At 51.0% G+C, this 19,126-nt stretch overlaps 3 protein-coding genes across 6 annotated transcripts in view; 2 read left to right on the top strand and 1 right to left on the bottom strand.

The window, feature by feature from the left end:
* Positions 1 to 5,584, top strand: part of FAM118B (family with sequence similarity 118 member B) — a 47,073-nt gene extending 41,489 nt beyond the window's left edge. For 3 of the 4 annotated variants that reach the window (XM_038535699.1, XM_038535700.1, XM_038535697.1), the window contains exons 7-8: positions 4,440 to 4,499; positions 4,752 to 5,584. In XM_038535699.1, coding sequence (XP_038391627.1) covers positions 4,440 to 4,499; positions 4,752 to 4,765 — 74 coding nt within the window. In that variant the 3' untranslated portion in view covers positions 4,766 to 5,584. The remainder of the gene's footprint in view (positions 1 to 4,439; positions 4,500 to 4,751) is intronic. The other variant, XM_038535698.1, reaches the window with a different exon arrangement.
* Positions 5,531 to 11,296, bottom strand: SRPRA (SRP receptor subunit alpha). Its single transcript, XM_038535696.1, has 14 exons — positions 11,068 to 11,296; positions 10,444 to 10,527; positions 10,017 to 10,180; positions 9,703 to 9,863; positions 9,305 to 9,464; positions 9,039 to 9,192; positions 8,735 to 8,826; positions 8,516 to 8,634; positions 8,289 to 8,375; positions 7,812 to 7,984; positions 7,499 to 7,712; positions 6,938 to 7,101; positions 6,752 to 6,850; positions 5,531 to 6,610 (listed from the first exon to the last, which is right to left on the bottom strand). The coding sequence occupies exons 1-14, from the start codon at positions 11,182 to 11,184 to the stop codon at positions 6,482 to 6,484; spliced, it is 1,917 nt and encodes a 638-aa protein (XP_038391624.1). The 5' UTR covers positions 11,185 to 11,296; the 3' UTR covers positions 5,531 to 6,481.
* A 270-nt stretch (positions 11,297 to 11,566) lies between these two features.
* Positions 11,567 to 19,123, top strand: FOXRED1 (FAD dependent oxidoreductase domain containing 1). Its single transcript, XM_038535689.1, has 11 exons — positions 11,567 to 11,692; positions 13,623 to 13,843; positions 14,738 to 14,848; positions 15,126 to 15,244; positions 16,323 to 16,417; positions 16,686 to 16,787; positions 17,119 to 17,195; positions 17,380 to 17,540; positions 17,654 to 17,783; positions 18,189 to 18,293; positions 18,502 to 19,123. The coding sequence occupies exons 1-11, from the start codon at positions 11,608 to 11,610 to the stop codon at positions 18,754 to 18,756; spliced, it is 1,461 nt and encodes a 486-aa protein (XP_038391617.1). The 5' UTR covers positions 11,567 to 11,607; the 3' UTR covers positions 18,757 to 19,123.
* Positions 19,124 to 19,126: the final 3 nt, after the last annotated feature.

Raw genomic sequence — 19,126 nt, 5'->3', positions numbered from 1 at the left:
GGCTGCCCTGTGCTAGCATTCTTGACAGTAATTATGTATTATCTTTATGACTAGGAAAAAAATTAAATACTATTTGGAAACTGTTAAGGATAGGGACGCCTGGGTGTCTCAGAAGTTGAGTGTGTCTGCCTTTGGCTCTGGGCGTGACCCCAGTGTCCTGGGATCAAATCCTGTATCGGGTTCCCTGCAGGGAACCTGTTTCTCCCTCTGCCTGTGTCTCTGCCTCTCTCTCTGTGTCTCTCATGAATAAATATGTAAAATAATTTAAAAAAAAGAAAAGAAACTGTTAAAGATAGATGTTAGGGGTAACAGTCCGTATCATTTTAGCTCCAGGTTCTAACAAAGCCAAAGTTCAGTTTATTAATTGTTCCAGGCAAGTTCCCAATAACCCTACAAAATGTAAAACTTGGTATCAGCTTAAATTGAAGAATGCTTTTTAAAACTTTGCTGTTGTGTAGTATATATTCTTAAAAGTTGTGTGTTAATATGTATTTTTATTGTCAATCCGAATGCATTGTAGGGGGCTAATAAAGTACAGTAATTTAATACAGAGAGAACTTTTCCTAAACCTAATATTATTCCCTGATTTCTTTTCTGAGTCAGGTTGCTTCAAGAGGAATTCTCCTGTAATGAGAAATTCCACAAACTCTATCAATGGCTGTGCTTTGATGGAACAAGATGTGTAAAAGACATCACCATAACTGAACACTAAAAACTATATCAGCCCTTTCTCCAGAAAACTTTAGAAATGCCCTTTTTATTTATTTATTTATTTATTTTATTTTATAAATTTTTATTTATTTATGATAGTCACACAGAGAGAGAGAGAGAGGCAGAGACACAGGCAGAGGGAGAAGCAGGCTCCATGCTGGGAGCCCGATGTGGGATTCGATCCGGGTCTCCAGGATCACGCCCTGGGCCAAAGGCAGGCGCCAAACCGCTGCGCCACCCAGGGATCCCAGAAATGCCCTTTTTAAAAATGTGTTTAATTCTAGTTAGTTAACTTACAGTGTAGTATTAGTTTCAGGTATACAGTATGATTCACAACTTCCATACAATATCAGGTGCTTATCACAACAAGTGCACTTCTTAATCCCCATCCCCTCACCTACCTCCCTTCTGGTAACCTGCTTGGTTCTCTGTAGTTAAGCATCTGTTTCCTGGGATGGCTGGGTGGCTCAGTGATCGGGCGTCTGCCTTCAACTAAGGTCATGATGCCGGGGTCCTGGGATCAAGTCCCAGATCAGGCTCCCTGCAGGAAGCCTGCTTCTCCCTCTGCCTGTGTCTCTGCCCCTCTCTGTGTGTCTCTTATGAATAGATAAAATCTTAAAGAATCTGTTTCTTCATTTGTTTCTCCCCCCTTCACCTTTGTTCATTTATTTTGTTTCTTAAATTATACATATGAGTGAGATCATATGATATTTGTCCTTCTCTGACTTACTTCACTTAGCATTTATACTCTCTGGCTCTATCTATATCATTGCAAATGGCCAGATTTCATTCTTTTTTATAGCTGAGTAATATTCCATTGTGTATATATATATATATACCACCTCTTCTTTATCCATTCATCATCTATTGATAGACATGTAGGCTGCTTCCATATCTTGGCTATTTAAATAATGCTCCTATAAACATAAGGGCATCCCTTTGAAGTAGTGTTTTCTATTCCTTGGGTAAATACCCAGCAGTCCAATTGCTGGACCATAAGGTAGTTCTGTTATTAACTTTTTAAAAAACTTTTTAAAAGACTTTTAAAACTTTTTAAGGAACCTCCATACCTGTTCTCCACAGTGGCTGCAGCAGTTTGCATTCCCACCAACAGTGCATGAGGATTCCTTTTTCTCCATATCCTCGCCAACACTTGTTACTTCTTTTGTAGTTGATTTTAGCCATTCTGATAGGTGTGAGGTAATAACCTCATTATAGTTTTGATTTGCATTTGCCTTAGAGTAAGTTATGAACATGTTTTCATTTATCTGAATGGCCATCTGAATGTCTTCTTTGGGGAAATACCTGTTCATGTCTTTTGCCCATTTTTTAACGGGATTGTTTTTTGGGTCTTGGGTTTTATTAGTTCTTTATATATTTTGGATACTAATCCTTCATCAGATATGCATTTGCAAGTATCTTCTCCCATTCAGTAGGTTGTCTTTCAGTTTTGCTGATTGTTCTCTTCACTGTGCAGAAGCCTTTTATTTTGAGGTAGACCCAATTATATATTGATTTTGCTTTTGTTTTCCTTTGTCTCAGGAAACACGTCTAGAAAAAAGTTGCTACAGACAATGTCAGAGAGGTTACTGCCTGGGTTCTTTTCTAAGATCTTTATGGTTTTTACAAAACCCTTTCAAAAAAAAACCTTTGGGTTTATCTCTTTTGTGAAAACAATTTGCTATTCTTTCTTGGAGATACATTTTTTGCTGTCCTACAGTATCTCAGATTCTTCTGTCAGCCCATGCTTAGGACTTGCAGTAGGTTTTTCCATTATACATACTCTGTTTTCATTAAATAAGAGGTACCTACCCAAGCTCTGCATATTTCTTTTGATCTGTGTTCTGAGATCTTCTACCCAAGAAAGTTGCTAAAATTAAAAATAATAAAATCCCCTCGGACAGCTGTTGCTGTTAAATGAATTCTTTTCTTGACAAAAAGCATCAGAAGTATTGTAGAGTGGCACACATTCTTTTATTAGTTTCACGGGCTTCCTCCCAAAACAGTTTTCCCCAGAGTTATCTCTATCTCAGTTGGGTATTCTGAATTTTTAAAAATGAAAGATTTTTCAGTATGGCCAAGGAGCTTTATTAAAATGGTCAGCAGAGTTTGTGATTTGAAATCTAGCAGAGCAGTTTTAGGTTAAAAACCATTTTGAGACAAGTCAAGCTTATTCTCTGTCCTTGGTTATGATTTGAGTCTCTGTAGATACATACCAGTAAGAGGTAAGAAGTCTTTTCCTCTTAAACACTGAACACTTGCTATGCTCCTGGCATTGTACAGTGTACTCGCTGTTAAATAGTGAAAGTTACTTGGATTCAAAAGATTCTGTAGGTTCTAGTACATTTATTTCAGAGAAATCAAATAATGGGGAAAGGAAAAATAATTTTTATAATTCATTATCATAATATAAGCAGTTATGTTGGTGTATTTCCAGTTAATTTTCCCTATGCATTTTTTCATAGATGTAAACAAATTTTAAGAACTGTTACTTTATTCAGTGGTACATACGCATTTTCCCACATGGCTAGCCTTCATAACCACTATTTTTAATGACTGTTACAATCCAATGTGGATGTTAGTTTACCCAGTATTTCCCATTAGGCAAGTCCTAATTTTTGTTTTGTTTTTCTATTGTAAGTACTGTTGTAATGAATTATATCATCATCCCTACAGTTTTTCCTTTTGCCAGTAATTTCCTTTGCATGGGTTCTCAGTGTAATTCGGTCAAAGGGCATGAATATTTTAGTGGTTGATAACAATTGCTAAAGTTCTTTCCAAGACGAGGGGGTGGAATACCAATACCAATCTGTATGTACGAACGTGGCCTTTTATTTATTTATACTCTAATTGGTCATATTTCTGATTCCTGTTTTCCATGTGTTCAGTTTTAAAGTTTTTTTTTTTTCCTATGCTATTACCTATCCCAGGGCTGTCCAATAGAATTTTCTGCAGTGATAGAAATATTCTGTTATCTTCCCTGTCCAGTACCACAACCGAATGCCACATGTGGCAGTTGGACATTTGAAATGTGGTTAGTAGGGATCCCTGGGTGGCGCAGCGGTTTGGCGCCTGCCTTTGGCCCAGGGCGCGATCCTGGAGTCCCGGGATCGAGTCCCACGTCGGGCTTCCGTCATGGAGCCTGCTTCTCCCTCCTCCTGTGTCTGTCTGTCTGTCTCTCTCTCTCTTTCTATCACAAATAAATAAAAATAAATAAATCTTAAAAAAAAAAAAAAGAAAGAAATGTGGTTAGTGTGACTGAGGAACAGAATTTTTAACATAAAACTATTTAGCCACATGTGGCTAATGACACCATATTGGGTAGCTCAGATTTAACTCATTTTGTGTTGTGAGAGCATCTGCTACTTTTCACTCTTCTCCTTGGTTGAATTTGCCCACTTGCATGCTGCTCCCTGTCTCCATCCCTGGATTTTTACCTAAATGTAGCCTTTAAGGTAAGTTAGGGACAGCAGGCACACTTGCCCATGTAATGTTTTATTTACAGTGTTGGTGTGCTCAGGGACCACACTGCTTCCTTGTTACTTAATATAATCTGAAGACTAACCCAGTTCTTTGTGCTCACCTCCTTATCTTTTCTGTGATGTCTTCATTACTAAATAATGCCATCCTTTCTAGACCATGTCATTTCATTACCCTTTAGTTGGTTGGTTTTCTATTGTTTTGTCTTTCTGGTCTAATATCCGATGCTGACTGTGCATTCTGTTCAGCAGGGATGGTGAGAGAAGGTCAGCTAAATGGCTCATCAGCGGCACACAGTGAGATAAGAGGTATACTATTTCCTGTTCTACTGTCTGTGTCAGTTTCATTGGCAGAAAATGTTTTCCAGGGATTTGGTTAGGACCTTGGAGAAGTGACTTACCTCCTGCCTGTTAAGTTTCTGTGTTTTCCTATTGAGTCTATCACAAGATTCCTAGTATCTGTGATATCTTGTCTTCTGAAGAGTTAAGATTGACTTAAATATTTGTAGCTTCAGATGTGTGTTTCGTGAGCCTTCATCTTACTCTCTTTTCTCTCCACAGACTGTAGAACATGAGAGGACTAGAGAAATCATCACCATTAGACCAAGCTGTCAGGCCCGACTGTGGAGAATATTTAGCAAGTAAACTTACAAGAGCCCAACACAGCTCCATGGAAGTACCAAAACCCAGAGGCTGAAGGTTGGCAGTAGAGTTGGGGGTCGGGGGGTGTTCCAGCTCAATCCTTCATGCCCACTGGTTCTTGATCTTCTGCGGCCTATTCCAGTTCAAGGATCCCCCAGTGACAACGGGACCCAATGCAGCCCCCCCATCCCTGGGTTGGACATGCCTGTGTCCACACAACACATCAGTGTGACACCTCCACTGACTATGGCTACAGCCCTGCATGAAGGACTTGGGAGCTAGATGCCGCGGGATCACCATGGCCCTTGTTGCTGTTTTGTACTCTATACTTGGTTTTTCAATTAAGCTTAATGGCTTTTTTAAAACATGACTTGAAGCTCTAGTTTTCTAGACCTTTTACAGTGTACAGTATTTTACATAACTGAGCTGTATTAAAAGCTTGTTCATTTACTTCCCAGGGCCCTGGCTCTACTTTTAGAGTCCCTTTAGAAAACTTGCAAAGGCACAAAATGAGCCTAATTTTTGTAACTCAATTTAAAAGTTCTCTTTCACACTGAAGTGGGTGATCTTACTCTCTAGACAAACATTATCAATTCCTGTTTTACTTCCCTTCTTACCATAAGGCCTAGAAGCATAGTTAGTGTGATGGGGGAATCTTACTTTTTGAATTGTATATAAAATAACTCCGAGACGTAAAAGGCAATTTACTTATGAAATTTATTTTCTTATATAAATTATGTATTTCTCTGGGCAGACAGCCTTCACCTTATTGCACTAATAGCACATCTGTAATACCAAGCTACAGGACAAGTCTTAACAAGAGGTTTGTATTCTTCAACGTAGCACTTGTCTACCAGGCACTGTAGAGAGGAGGAGGAGGAAAAGCCAGGATCCACTCAGGTGAAGAGTGGGGTGGGGGAGAGGGGCAACTTGTATACCCTTTTGACAGTTGGTTCTCTCCCAGGAAAGGGAACATGCAAAGCTTACATCTGGATTCTGGGAGCAGGGAAGAGTTGGAAGGCTGAGAAGCCCAATGCAACACTGCAGCTCAGCTCCCTTTATTTTTGAGGGAAGCAGGAACTCCTTTTGTTCATTTCTAACAAATCATTCTGGCCTAGCTAATGCTTTGAGGAAACAGTGGGGATGGGGTCATCATAAGAATTAGCAGCAATTGGAACAGGCCATACACTGCCATAGTGTGGTGGGTATCATCCTGGCCCCAGGGGCCTGAAAGCTGTGGATCCAAGGGATAACCCAGAGCTGGCTCTGGAAGTCTCGACTGCTCATTGTGCTCAGACATCCCTGTGACCGTGCGAATTAGCAAAGCTCTGGTGTTGGATCTTCCAACCGTTGGTCAAAGCTGTAATGAGACTGAGTGTGTAGGCAGAGAGAAGGGAATGCCTGAGTAGGAAGGATGACTGTCAGGGACGGGGGTGATGGGCAGTGGACTGTAACATGATTAGGCCCTCGCAGGTGGAGGCTGGGCTGCCAAGGAGTGGGGCAGGGGGAACTGCAGGCCCCTAGAACTCCCCTCACTCTGCCTCTGTACTACACTGAAGAGAAGTCACTCACGTATTCTAAAGCACATTCTTGATACAGGAAGAGGGGCTTTGGGGGAAGCAGTGATTTGGTTTTGGGCAAGAGCCATGTTAAGCCTTCATGAGGGCAGCCACCACAGCCTTGGCATTGAGGCTGCGTAGGTCACAGTAGGTCTGGCCAGTGCCCACAAAGACGATGGGTTTGCTCGTGATGTAGGTCATAGAAATAGCAGCTCCCACCTGAAGTGGAGAAAGGGGATACCCAATCAACTCAGAGCCACTTCTTTCCATCCCCTCAGTAACAGGCAGCCTTGGAGCCCGCCCCCCGCTGAGCAGGATGCCCCTCCCCATCTCATGCTGTCCTGTACCATCCATATTTACCTTGTCATCAATGGTATCAAATTTGGTAAGGACAATGCCATCAATGAGCCGAGGTGTTTGAGCCATAGAATGGTCAGCCAAGGCTCTGTTGAACTTGACCTGTAAGGGAGAAACATGGTGTAAGTACAAGAAGTACCCAGCTGCCCAAAGCTGAGGCTGGGAAAAGAACTAGGCCCTAGCCCTCACCAGCTGGTCCACGGCCTCATTGCCTACTAAGGCCTCCCCCACAAACAGCACCAAGTCGGGTGTGTTGACAGTAATGAGCTTAGCCAGGGCAGTCATCAGAGGGGCATTGTCTTGCATGCGGCCAGCTGTGTCCACCAGCACCACATCAAAGCCTTGGTTACGTGCTAGAGAGAAAAAAAGTGGTCAACTCAAAACTTCTAGACTGTCTTGCTCATCCCAGCTTTCTCTCAAGAAGTGGTAACCTGACTATATATTAAAAGCCTGTGTGTTTACTTTCTCGGGCTCCGGATCTGGTTATAAGGTAGTGTGAGCAAAAACCTGTTCTGTGCTTTGTGGTCAAGACCGTCCTGCCCACAGGATAAAAGAGATGTGTAACAGGCTTTCTTGATTGGAATATATTAGTTTTGCCTGCAGTTAGCCACTCCTGATGGCAAGTTCTCCAGCCTGACTTGCTACTGAGCAGTAAGTTGGTAGGAGGGGAACCCTGATCCTCGACGAATCCCAAGGAGGAAAGGGGTCCACAGCAGCCCCCCAACCCTGCCCCTGTCCTGTGCACCGTACCAAAGGCAATCGCTTCCATGGCAATGCCTGCAGCGTCCTTGCCGTAGCCCTTTTCAAACAACTGCACCATAGTGCGGCCAGCGTGCTTCTCTGGGGGGTGTAGGGCACTCAGGCGCCGGGTGTGTGTGCGCAGCTGCTCCACGGCCCCAGCACGAAATGTGTCACAGGCAGCAATGAGGACACTGAAGCCATTCTCTAGCAGCCAGAAGGAAATCTGTGCAAAAGAGCAAAGAAATCAGTCCCTAGAATGAGAATGGCTAAGACTTAGAGCATGAAAAAAAGGACGTCAGAGGTGGTGGGCAGCTGTACCGACCTTGGCAAGATTAGTAGACTTCCCCACTCCGTTAACACCACAGAAAGTGACAACATAAGGGCGCTGATGACGCTGGGCGTCCATAATATCTCGGAGCATGTCTACACGACGCTGTGGCTGCAGAATCTGCACCAGGGACTCTTGCAGGGCTTGCTTTACTGTGGAAGTCACCGCTAAAAGGGGGCAGTGGATCTGTGAAATGCAAGGAATGTACCCCAAGAAGACCCAACACCTAAAGGAACTGGGATCTGGAGGATACAAGGATCTTGTCCCGGGAATCCACACCACATGTGACACTGTTCCAAGCACTTTACAAGTGTTAACTTGATAACTTCAAGTCTAAATTACACAGTAGATGTTTAGAGGTGAAGGAACTTGCCAAAAGCCACACACCTACTAAAAACGGACATCAATGTGCTTAACCTCCTGGTACACATTATGCCTTGAGCATTTTCTGGGTTTAGGGGGGATACTTACTGCTGAATGTCCCCATCACCTTCCCCTCCAGCTTGTTGGCCACAGATTCACAGAGCTGGACTGCAATGTCTGCTGCCACATTCTTAGCTGGAAAGACAGGGACAGGTGTGAGGGCTAGCCACGTCAACAGTAAACAACCCTATGATACAGATGAGAACTCTGCGTGGTTCTACTCTCCACCACCCCTTGCCCATAAACCTTAAGTCCACCTATTCTTCAGAACTTACCAATGAGATGATCACGCATCTTATCCAGCACCGATTCCATGTCTTCACGACTCAAGCTCTTGGACCCCACAAGGCCCTTCAGCATCCCAAACATGCCACCCAGAGTTCCCTTGGTAGCACTGCAGGCACAGGAGATCACAAATCCATAGAAAAGGGCAGGAGTCCAGGCTCATCCCTCCTGGAGCCACACATACCACCCGCCACCTGAAATTCCCCTACCTGGGTTTGCTGGCATTTTGTGCGGTCTCTTCATCATCTGAGCTGCTGCAGTCCAGATCCTGAAGCTGCCCCCCAGGCCCAGTCCCTCGAATCTGGAGGGTACAGGGAAAGGAACAAGATGGGATCGGGAACACTGAGGGCAGAGCAGCCCAGGATTTGCCATGTCCTCACTACTCTGTTATTCAGAAAACTCCAAACATAACCCACCCCCTTTGTTCATAGACACTAAAGGGCCTGCCCTCCTGGTCTCTACCTCCTCCCGTTTCTTAATAAAGGTAATCCTTACTGGCCCGTTTTCTCTTACCAAGTTGATGTCCTCAGGCGGGGCAGCGTCAGGGGCTCCATTGGTGGTGGGAGCGCTATAATCCAAGACTTCCTTGTTAGCACAGCCACCCAGTGCCCACACCCGGGGTGCTTTCTTGCCCTTCTCCTTCGGAGCATCTGATTTCGTGGACTTGCTGTAAAGGGTTACAGCACCAAAGTTTACAAGTGAAGAAGAAACATCCACCCAGGAGCCCCTTTGCTCCCAGTGTGGCGAGATCCCAGGATTCATGGTGAAAGAATGCTCACCTGGACTTCTCCAGACCTCTCCCATGCTTCTGAATGAACTCCTCCCGCTTCCTGCGTATTAGCTCCTCTTTGGAAAGTTCTACCCCGTTCTCTGGCCCCGCTGGGAGACCTGACTTTTCGGCAGGAACTGCTTTGCCCGTAGCCAAAGGGCCATCAGAGCCTGTTAGGAGAAAACTCTCTGGTGAAAGATGACCAAATTGGAACAATGGGCAAGAGTCCTCCAAGTCCTTGAGAGGAAGCTAGGAACAAACATGCAGGGTATCACGAGGACCAGGGGTGATAGGGTGATGGGCACTGAGCAGGGGAGACAAGCAATGACAGAAAGACAGGGAACAACTTCAGTCCTTACTGCCATTAACTTTTCATGCCCCTCTTATGTCCAAGGAGTTCAAACTCACTCTCCTTCTTGGCCCCCTTTTTTTTGCTGTTCTTTGCTTTTTCCTTGGGCTTTTCACCCCGTGTCTCAATCATGGACCTCACAGGTTTCTTGGCCTTTTCAGAATCTTCGAATTTCTTCATGGTAGTGGGAGCACGGATCTTACTGCTCTCCTCTGCTTCGCTAGAAGAGAGAGAAAGAACCCTCACACCAAGAGGTCAATCAGATGTAGAGGTGTGTTTCAGTACAACGTGCTACCCTGAACCGCCCTCGGGAAAGAAGGGAGCTAGCTCATCAGGGCGCAGACATTGACTCTGCAGAGGGGAGGCCTCTCACCGAAGGAGCCGCAGGAAGTCATTCTGGAAATCAAAAGTGCCGTTCAATAGACTTAAGGCACTTTGCTGTTGGATCTCTGTGCGGTACTTGTCTCGAAACAGCCGATGCACATCATCTATCAACTTGTCTACGTACGTCAGCGTTAGGATCTTCTGAAAACCGACCTGTTCAGGGAGAAACGGAGCCAACAGATCTGCTTACAAGCCAACTCAACCCAGGCCTCCGGAGGCCGGCTCCGTGGCCTGGCAGGTTTCCCTGACCTGAGGGGCAGCCAAGCTGGCGGCAGCGCCTTCCCTCTCCCGGTCCTCCCTCCCCGGCTTCTCAGTTACTTCATCATATACACTGGGTGCCATTAATTAGGATTCTCTTAGTAATCAGAATTGCGTTCAAAGTGTGACCGCGACGTCTCGGGAGTACCTCCACTTACCACGAACACCAGCTCGAACTGGTTGTCCAGTTTATACTTGAGTGTGAGCGCCTCATGGGTGAAGGAGTTGTTACCTCCCCTTTCCTGGAAGGAAGAGGAGGTCTCAGACACGTCCAGACCACCCAGAAACCCCAGGCTTGCGCCCTTCGGGGACTACCCGGGACTACCCGTGGGAAGAACCAGGCGCCCCCGCCCCCGCCCCCCGGCCCCGGCCCCGGCCCCGGCCCCGGCCCCGCCCGGCCCGGAGGATGCTGGGTCCTCGCTCTCCAGCATCCATCCCATCAGGGAGAGGCGGAGGCACCAAGTCGGGGGGAGAGAAACAGGTCGGGGGAAGGCTAGACACGTGCAAGCCGGGGGGACGTAGTCATAGCGTCAGACTGACCAGCCGCTGTTCACTTATCTACGGTTTTTAAAGGCGTTTTTCCACTATCCCACCCAGCCTCCGAAACAGCAGGGCCGGCCGCTGGGGGCGGGGGGGGGCGGGGGCCGCTGGGGGAACCGTGGGAAACCCGAGGGAGCGCCGCGGGGACTCGGCCCGAGGGCGGGGGGGGGGCAGCCGAGTCCCGGGGCGAGCCGGGCGCCCGCTGGGGGGGCGGGGGCGGGGGACCCCGCGGGGAGCGATACCTGCAGCAGCACAGATCGAATCAACGCATTAACGGGCCCGGTGCAGGAGTCGCTCACGCCCTGGAAGCACCAGAGCACAAGCCCGCCCTTGGAGAAAATGGTGAAGAAGTCGAGCATGGCGGCAGCGGGAAAGAAGCCGGGGCCGGCGCCGGGAGCTCAGGCCGCGATCGCCGCCGCTTCCTGCTGCGCCAGGCGCGGGACACGTCACACCAGCGGCCCCGGAAACCGGCTCAGCCGCACTTCCGCTCCGCGCGGCCGGGTCCCCCCCGCCCCCGCCCCCGCCCCCACCCGAGGGCGCGCAGTGCTGACGCAGTCTCCAGGCTCGCCAATGGCGGGTGGGGGCGGGTGGGGGCGGGTGGGGGCGGGCCTGCGCGGGGCGCCGCGAGCCGCCGCCTCTAGCGCGGGGGCGGGGCCCGGGGCGCCGCTGGCCAATGGGCGCGCTCGTCGGAACGGCCCGGGGCGCGGAGCAGTGACGGCGGAGGGGGCGGGGCGCGGGGAAGGGGCAGGGTCCGGCGTGGAGCGGCGGGGCGCGCAGAGGCCATGCTGCGGACGGCGTCGTGGCCGCGCTGGGGCCGGACCCTGCTGGCCCGGGGGCTGGGCTCACGCCGCGGAGGCTCCGCTCCCGGTAAAGTTGAGGGCAGCGGAGGGTATCGCGGTTGTCGGGTGGGCCCGGTCGCCGCCTGTGCGGCCTTCGGGACTCAGGACGCGGCCCCCAGTGCAAGGACAGCGGGTCGGCCGGGAGAAGGGGCTGCGCTTGCCGGGCCGAGCTGGTGAGGCCCGAGCGCTGCACGGACGCCGAGGGTGCCTTCTCAGGCGACAGGTGCCACATCGCTGCAAGCCTCGACTCAACCACCGAAGAGCAGAGCCAGGCGGGGGGGTCGCAGCGGTAGACGTGCAGGAGGCCCCGCTCGCGGGCAGGGTGCGGTGCCGGGTGTGCGGCTGCGGGGGGCGGGGGGAGCAGAGCGTGCACGTCGGTGCAGGTGCCCAGGGAGCTGTGGACTCCCGCTGGGCCCCGCAGCCAGCGTGATTGCAGGAGCGCAGGGGGCAGATGGGTCCCACGTCCTGAGGAACCCGAGCAAAAGCTCAAGAGAAGCATTGGTTTTGTGCAAGGCGCTAGCAGAAGCCGTGTAGTTGGTGTAGACATGGGGAAGGCAGCGTGGACGGGGGAGGTAAGCCCAGGTCGGAGAAACATGCGAGTCCGTGGAAAGACTTGGAGATGCCTGAGTTAGGTGTGAAAGACCAAAGGATTCGTTGATTCAGGGCGCTTAACGGTGCGCCAGGTTCTGTGCCGGGTCGGAGATCGAGAGGCCAAGAAAGCAGGCACAGCACAGCGTGACGCAATCACAGATAAATTCAGAGTTGCAGATGCGCTGCGGGAGGCAATGAGATGGCGCGACAGGAGATTTGGACAGTGTAGGGGGTCAGGAAAGCCTTTCCTGAGAAAATGATAACTGAGCTGAAGGGGAAGGGAAGCAGGGCCTTAACAGCAAAGAAGTGCACACAGTTTCATTTTTTTTTTTAAGATTTTTAAAAATTTATTTATTCATGAGAGAGAGAGAGGCAGAGACACAGGCAGAGGGAGAAGCAGGCTCCATGCAGGGAGCCTGACGCAGGACTCGATCCCGGGTCTCCAGGATCACGCCCTGGGCTGAAGGCAGCGCTAAACCACTGGGCCACTGGACACAGTTTCAAAGCAGAGAGAACCCCCATGTCGATCCCCTGTGGTGGGAAGAAAGAAATAAAGTGCCATTAAGGTGTCAGGGCTGGAGTGGGGGAGGAGGGAGAGAACAAGGTAAACAGGAGCCGGGCTGTGCAGTGTCTCACAGGCCATGTTAAAGACTTTGGACTTTTATCCTTGGAGTAATGGTCACTGGAAGGTTTTAAGCAACCGAGCATGTGATTAAATTAGTGCTTAGAAAATATTTTAGCCAACACGCAGAAGAGAGTTGGGTGGGCAAGAGGGGAATTACTGGGAACAATTAGGAAGCTTTTGCATTAGTCTAGGGGAGAGCTTAGGGTGGTGGTAGCAGAGATGGGGGGAATGGGAGGACAGATTGGGGAGATATTTAGGAGGCAAAGACATCAGGACTTGATGATAAATAGGACATGAATGTAGCTTTGCTGGTGGCGATGGATATCCAGGATAAGATGCCCCTCGGAGTATCATGCTTCAGAGGGCACTGCAGCTTGGGGTGTGCCAGGACCCATTGGCCCAGGAGCCTGGGACATCCAAGACAAGAGGACCATGCAGTTGAATCTGTGAGCCTAGGGCCCAGAGGAGAGAGCAGCCTGCACAGGAGGTAAACCTGCCTAAGTCCCCTCACCTAGGGAGAGAGGATAGAGTGTTCATTTTAAGAAGCTGACTCTTGCATTGCTGGGCACACCACATGAGAAGGCAGAGAGCCTAATGGCACGCAGATCACATAGTGAAGCTGACCTTATGAGACAGGCCAGCTGTGGGCACAGCCTGCTCAGGGTCCACTTAGCCCATCCTCTAACCCCTTACCACCTGGAAAGAAAACGTATGGCCTTCTGACCATAACTGCATCCCACAGACCAGAACGGAAAGGTGTCTGAGATTAAGAAGAAGATCCAGTCAGTCCTTCCCGGAGGAGCCTGGAATCCACTGTACGACACCAGCTACCTGCCTCCTGAACACTCGGATGTGGTGATTGTGGGGGGTGGGGTGATTGGCCTGTCTGTGGCCTATTGGCTGAAGAGGTTGGAGAAGCCACGAGGTGCCATTCGGGTGCTGGTGGTGGAACGGGACCACACGGTGAGAGGTCTGGGGGAGGGTGGCGTTGTGAGTGGGGCACTGACTCCGATCTTACTCAGGGGCAAGTGGAGTGGAGGGAGGAAAGACGTCAGTTTTTGGGGGTCCAAAGGGCAGAAACTGTACTTTGGGTCTTGTTGAGGAATAGTCCCAGGCTTTCCCTCCCATGAATTAGAGACTTTGGCTGTATGGTTTTTGCTCTTAAAAGCAAACTTCACCATGTTGGATCTTCTGGGCGCAAAGAGAGCCTGTATTCCAGCTGTCATGAACAGACAGCTCTCCCATCCCCCTTTTGGTTCTATGACTTCTCAGGTTTTGCACTTCAATTGTTCCTATTCTTTTTTTTTTTTTCAAAGATTTTATTTATCTATCTGATTGAGAAAGAGAGAGACAGCATAATAGGGGGGAGAGGGAGAAGCAAACTCCCCACTGAGCAGGGAGCCTGATGTGGGGCTCCATCCCAGGACCCTAAGATCATGACCTGAGCCGAAGGCAGACACTTAACCAACTGAGCCACGCAGGCGCCCCCGTTGTTCCTAGTCAAGCCACTGCCAGTTAACTACGAATCTTGCTAGTTTGGTCACATCCTTCCATCTTCCAGTTAGTAGATGAAATGTTAATCTCCTGCCCTTGAGCTTCCAGACCATTCCATGTGTGCCACGTGCCCAGCCCTTTAGATGCCTGACTCTCTGCTCGGCCCATCTGCTAAGAAGGATTTAGTGGTTACTGTCCTCTTTGGGTGCTGGTTGGCCTGCATGTGGGTTTATCTGCCTCTGCTCCTCTTAGATTTTAAGCCCGCAGGTAGTACTGTGCTCTACTTGTAGGTGCTTCTGCTACAGGAGGGTGCTCACACGGACGGGGTGCTGGCCACCCTCAGCCTCTCTTGTCTTCCCACAGTACTCCCGGGCGTCCACCGTGCTTTCTGTGGGCGGCATTCGCCAGCAGTTCTCCGTGCCCGAGAACATCCAGCTCTCCCTCTTTTCCATTGAGTTTCTACGCAACATCAATGTACGTGCAAAGAGACTTGGGCGTGGGGGTGGGGACCATGCCTTTAGCCCAGAGAGAGGAGTAGCCCCCTGGCCAGGGGATCAGGGAGCAGAAGCAGTTCGGGCACCTAGGAGTGGGAACCTCTAGTTTCCCCCCACACCCCGGTGGTGGAACCCAGAGGGGGACTCCTCTAAGTCTTGGGAGGTATTGGTGAAGAAGCCAGGAGAGCTCTCCCTCCATTCTTTAAATCAACTTCTCTACAGAGCCTTTTTTTTTTTTTTTCTTTGTTTGCACACAGGAGTACCTGGCTGTAGTCGATGACCCTCCCCTGGACATCCAGTTCAACCCCTCAGGTTATCTCTTGCTGGCTTCAGAAAAGGGTGCCGCACTCATGGAGAGCAACGTGAAGGTGCAGAGGTGGGTACCTGGCACACCAGCAGGCTGCTCCTCACTCAGCTGCGTACACTCGGCAAGCTCCGATTCCAAGTGAGGAATTGGAATGGGCGAGTTGCTAAGACAGGTCCCTACTGTGTGGAAGCGCAGCCTGTCGGGAACCACAGACACATGCAGACCCCCAGGACCCTGTGCCAGGTGCTATAACACATGTGGACCAACACGCTGCTGTGGTGGTTCCCAGATTTGCCAGATCATAGGAACCACCTGGAAAATCTCACACCTAATAAGCCACAACCTCTAGGGAAGGACCCGGGAATCTGCACATTTTTCCTGTGAGGGCCAGGTAGTCGGTATTTTAGGCTTTTGGGGGCATAGGGTCTCTGTTGCAGTCACCCGGCTCTGCAGTTGAAAGAAACGCAGACATAGACGAAACATGGGCGAAAATATAAACGACCGAGTGTCACTCACATATAAAAATGCAGGCAGCAGGCCGGTTTGGGCAGCCCCTCTCCTGAGTGAGTCTCACGATTGGTCAGGAGTGCACGTGTTCAGCAGATAGACTTGCAAGTCTTACTGGGGACATCAGGTGATGTCTCAGATGCAGCGTTTATTCATTTAGCCACCAAATAGCCACCATTTTATATGTGGGTAAACTGAGGCACGGGCACTTAATGGTGGCGCTGGGATTCAACACAGGCAGTCTGCTTGCGAGTGTGTCCTCTTAGGATCTGTGTTGCTGTCTTTGGGGGGTCGTTGTGCTGGTGGATGGGACTGTACTAGAAAGTGGGCAGGAAGGCCCTTCCAGGCACAAGTGGAGAAAGTGACCTGCGCTGTCGTGAAAGGACATGGAATAATCAGGGGATGACGGGGTTCAGCCTAGCCAAAGTGATATGAGGGTGTAGGCAAGGAAAGAGGGGTCAGGTGAAGAGCCGTGGCTGGGAGGCTTGGTCTCCACCCACTCAGCAAGGAGGAAAACTTGGGGAGTTTGGGGCAGAGAAGTGACACAAATGAGGCGAACCCCCACTTGTGGAGTGGGGTCTGTACTTCTCCGTCTCTGCTCACTCCCCCTCTGACACACGTGCACACACGTTTCTCTCAGGCAGGAAGGAGCCAAAGTTTGCCTGATGTCTCCTGAGCAGCTTCGGAACAAATTTCCCTGGATAAACACAGAGGGCGTGGCTTTGGCGTCTTACGGTGAGGCCTGCTTGCAGAGGGGCTCAGGGTTCATGGGGCGCCTTGGGTTGGGAGTCTCAGCACCCTGTAGCCACACCAAGAAGCAGTGCTGCCCCCCTGCCCCCCGGGCCGTGCTAGCTCTGTGTCCTTCCACAGGATTTGACTCTGGTGCATCGGGCAGCAGGACTTCCCCTGGCTTACAAGCCCTAAAGAGGGGTCAGGGGCACAGGAAATCCAGTAGGAGGGGAGGGTCCTGACCCCGCCTCATGAGTCCTCTTGCTCCTCACAGGGATGGAGCACGAAGGTTGGTTTGACCCCTGGTGTCTGCTTCAGGGACTTCGGCGGAAGGTCCAGTCCATGGGGGTGCTCTTCTGCCATGGAGAGGTGACACGTGAGTCTGAGGTCCCTTCTTTGCTCTGCTTCCCGGGGTGCCGGCGTAGATGGGGTCTTAGCTTCACTCACGAGCTAAGCAAGAGTTGGGGGGCGAGGGAGTTCTCCCCGGGGGCTGGGCATCCCGACTCCGGCTCCTAACTAGCCTTCTGCATGACTTACTCATGCTGGAAGGTTTCAGCACCCTCCTGTCCTCCAAGTGGCCAGGTTCATCCTGGTCCCCCCATCTCTGTGGGAAAGCCCCAGCCTTCCAGCCTGCTCCCCTCATGAAACCCCTGCTATCCCAATCTTGTCCTCTTCGGGCCTCAGGAGTTCCTCTCTTTTTTCTGCAGGTTTTATCTCTTCGTCCAACCACATGGAGACCAGGAGCGGGGAAGAGGTGACTTTGAAAAGGATCCATGAAGTCCATGTAAGTTCCCAGCCTCTGCGTCCTCCTTACCAAGTGGAGGGGCACAAAAGGCAACAGCTGTCACTTTGATCTTTTTCTACCTACTTCCAGTCTGGGTAAACTAAGGCTCAGGAAGAAATGCACCTGTCATGGCGCCCGGCGTATGGCCCGGGCCCTGCCTCCCCTCCCCCTCTGGTGCCTGCAGGTGAAGGTAGACCACAGCCTGGAGTACCAGCCCGTGGAATGTGCCATCGTGATCAACGCAGCGGGGGCCTGGTCTGGCCAGATCGCACAGCTGGCTGGTATCGGGAAGGGGCCACCGGGCACCCTGCAGGGCACCAAGCTACCTGTGGAGCCGAGGAAAAGGTGAGTCCCCTCAGGGCAGCTGAGGAGGTTGGTGGGAGAGGGGAAGAGGCAGTGTAAGGGGTTGTTACTCGTGGTGGGAAGGGAGGGCTCTTCTAACCTGCTGGTCATGGTAGGTACGTGTACGTGTGGCACTGCCCCCAGGGACCGGGCCTGGAGACCCCGTTCGTCATAGATCCTAGTGGGGTCTATTTCCGCCGGGAAGGACTGGGCAACAACTATCTGGGCGGCTGTAGCCCCACCGAGGTAAGCTAGGTGGGGTTGGGGTGCTGGGCAGCAGACACAGGCCAGCCATCACTAAAGAGCCAGGCCGGGCAGCCCTGGTGGCGCAGCGGTTTAGCGCCGCCTGCAGCCTCGAGTGTGATCCTGGAGATCCAGGATCAAGTCCCACATCGGGCTCCTTGCATGGAGCCTGCTTCTCCCTCTGCCTATCTCTCTCTCTCTCTCTCTCTCTGTGTGTGTCTCTCACGAATAAATAAATAAAATCTTAAAAAAAAAAAAAACTTAAAAAAAAAAAAAAAAGAGCCAGGCTATTTGGGGGGGCCAGCACTCCTGCTGATGTGCTAGCCCTACTGAGGGGAGTAACAGGGTCAGTGGGGCCCGCCCTCGTGTCCCAGGCAGCATAAGCCATGTCCCCAACTCTCACCGCAGGAGGAGGAACCGGACCCAGGGAACCTGGAAGTGGACCATGATTTCTTCCAGGACAAGGTGTGGCCCTCTTTGGCCCAGAGGGTACCAGCTTTTGAGACTCTGAAGGTAAGTGGGAGGCCGGTGAGCCTGAGCACCTCGGTCCCCTTGGAGAGCCTGTCCGCTGTCACGTGCCCTCCACCTCACAGCTGCTAAGGACCCATCTCATCGACCCCTCAGCAGCTGGGAGGTCAGACCGTGTCTGACTCTTGGGCAGGAGCGAGGGCGGCGTGTGCCGGCACCTTCCCGGGCACCCCAGCATCTTGTCCACCCGCAGGCTCGGAGCTCTTGGGCTGGCTATTACGACTACAACACCTTTGACCAGAATGGTGTGGTGGGTCCCCACCCACTAGTCATCAACATGTACTTTGCCACGGGCTTCAGTGGCCATGGACTCCAGCAGGCCCCTGCCGTGGGCCGAGCCGTGGCGGAGATGGTGCTGCAAGGCCACTTCCAGACTATCGACCTGAGCCCCTTTCTCTTCAGCCGCTTTTACTTGGGAGAGAAGGTCCAGGAGCACAATATCGTCTGAGCCGTAAGCTCTCAGATGGGCCCCGCTGCCCCATCCGTCAGCCTTGGCCCACATGCACATTTTCCTCACCATGGCTTTCCCCAGCACTAACCCAGGCTCTCCTGTCCCCACACCCTGCTCATCCGGCGGCGGGGCAGGCAGGCAGACCGACGGGCTTTGAGGCACTGCACCTGAGGCCCAGGCCAACAGAGTGATGGGTGAGACTGCACGACCCACCGAAGTAGTACAGCTGGACTACTAGTATACCTGACCATGTGACCGAGACCGGCTCCTTCCTGGTACCCAGGCAGGGAGCATTCGGGCAGCCTGGCCCGGATGTAGTGACTGTCTACCCTAGTCATCAAGCAATAAATGTGATTACTCTTGCCAT

This window comes from Canis lupus, chromosome 5 (assembly GCF_011100685.1).
Source record: "Canis lupus familiaris isolate Mischka breed German Shepherd chromosome 5, alternate assembly UU_Cfam_GSD_1.0, whole genome shotgun sequence".
In the NCBI taxonomy this organism is placed as follows: Eukaryota; Metazoa; Chordata; class Mammalia; order Carnivora; family Canidae; genus Canis; species Canis lupus.
The sequence above is the reverse complement of the archived record's forward strand: the minus strand, read 5'-3'. Positions and strand labels throughout refer to the sequence as shown.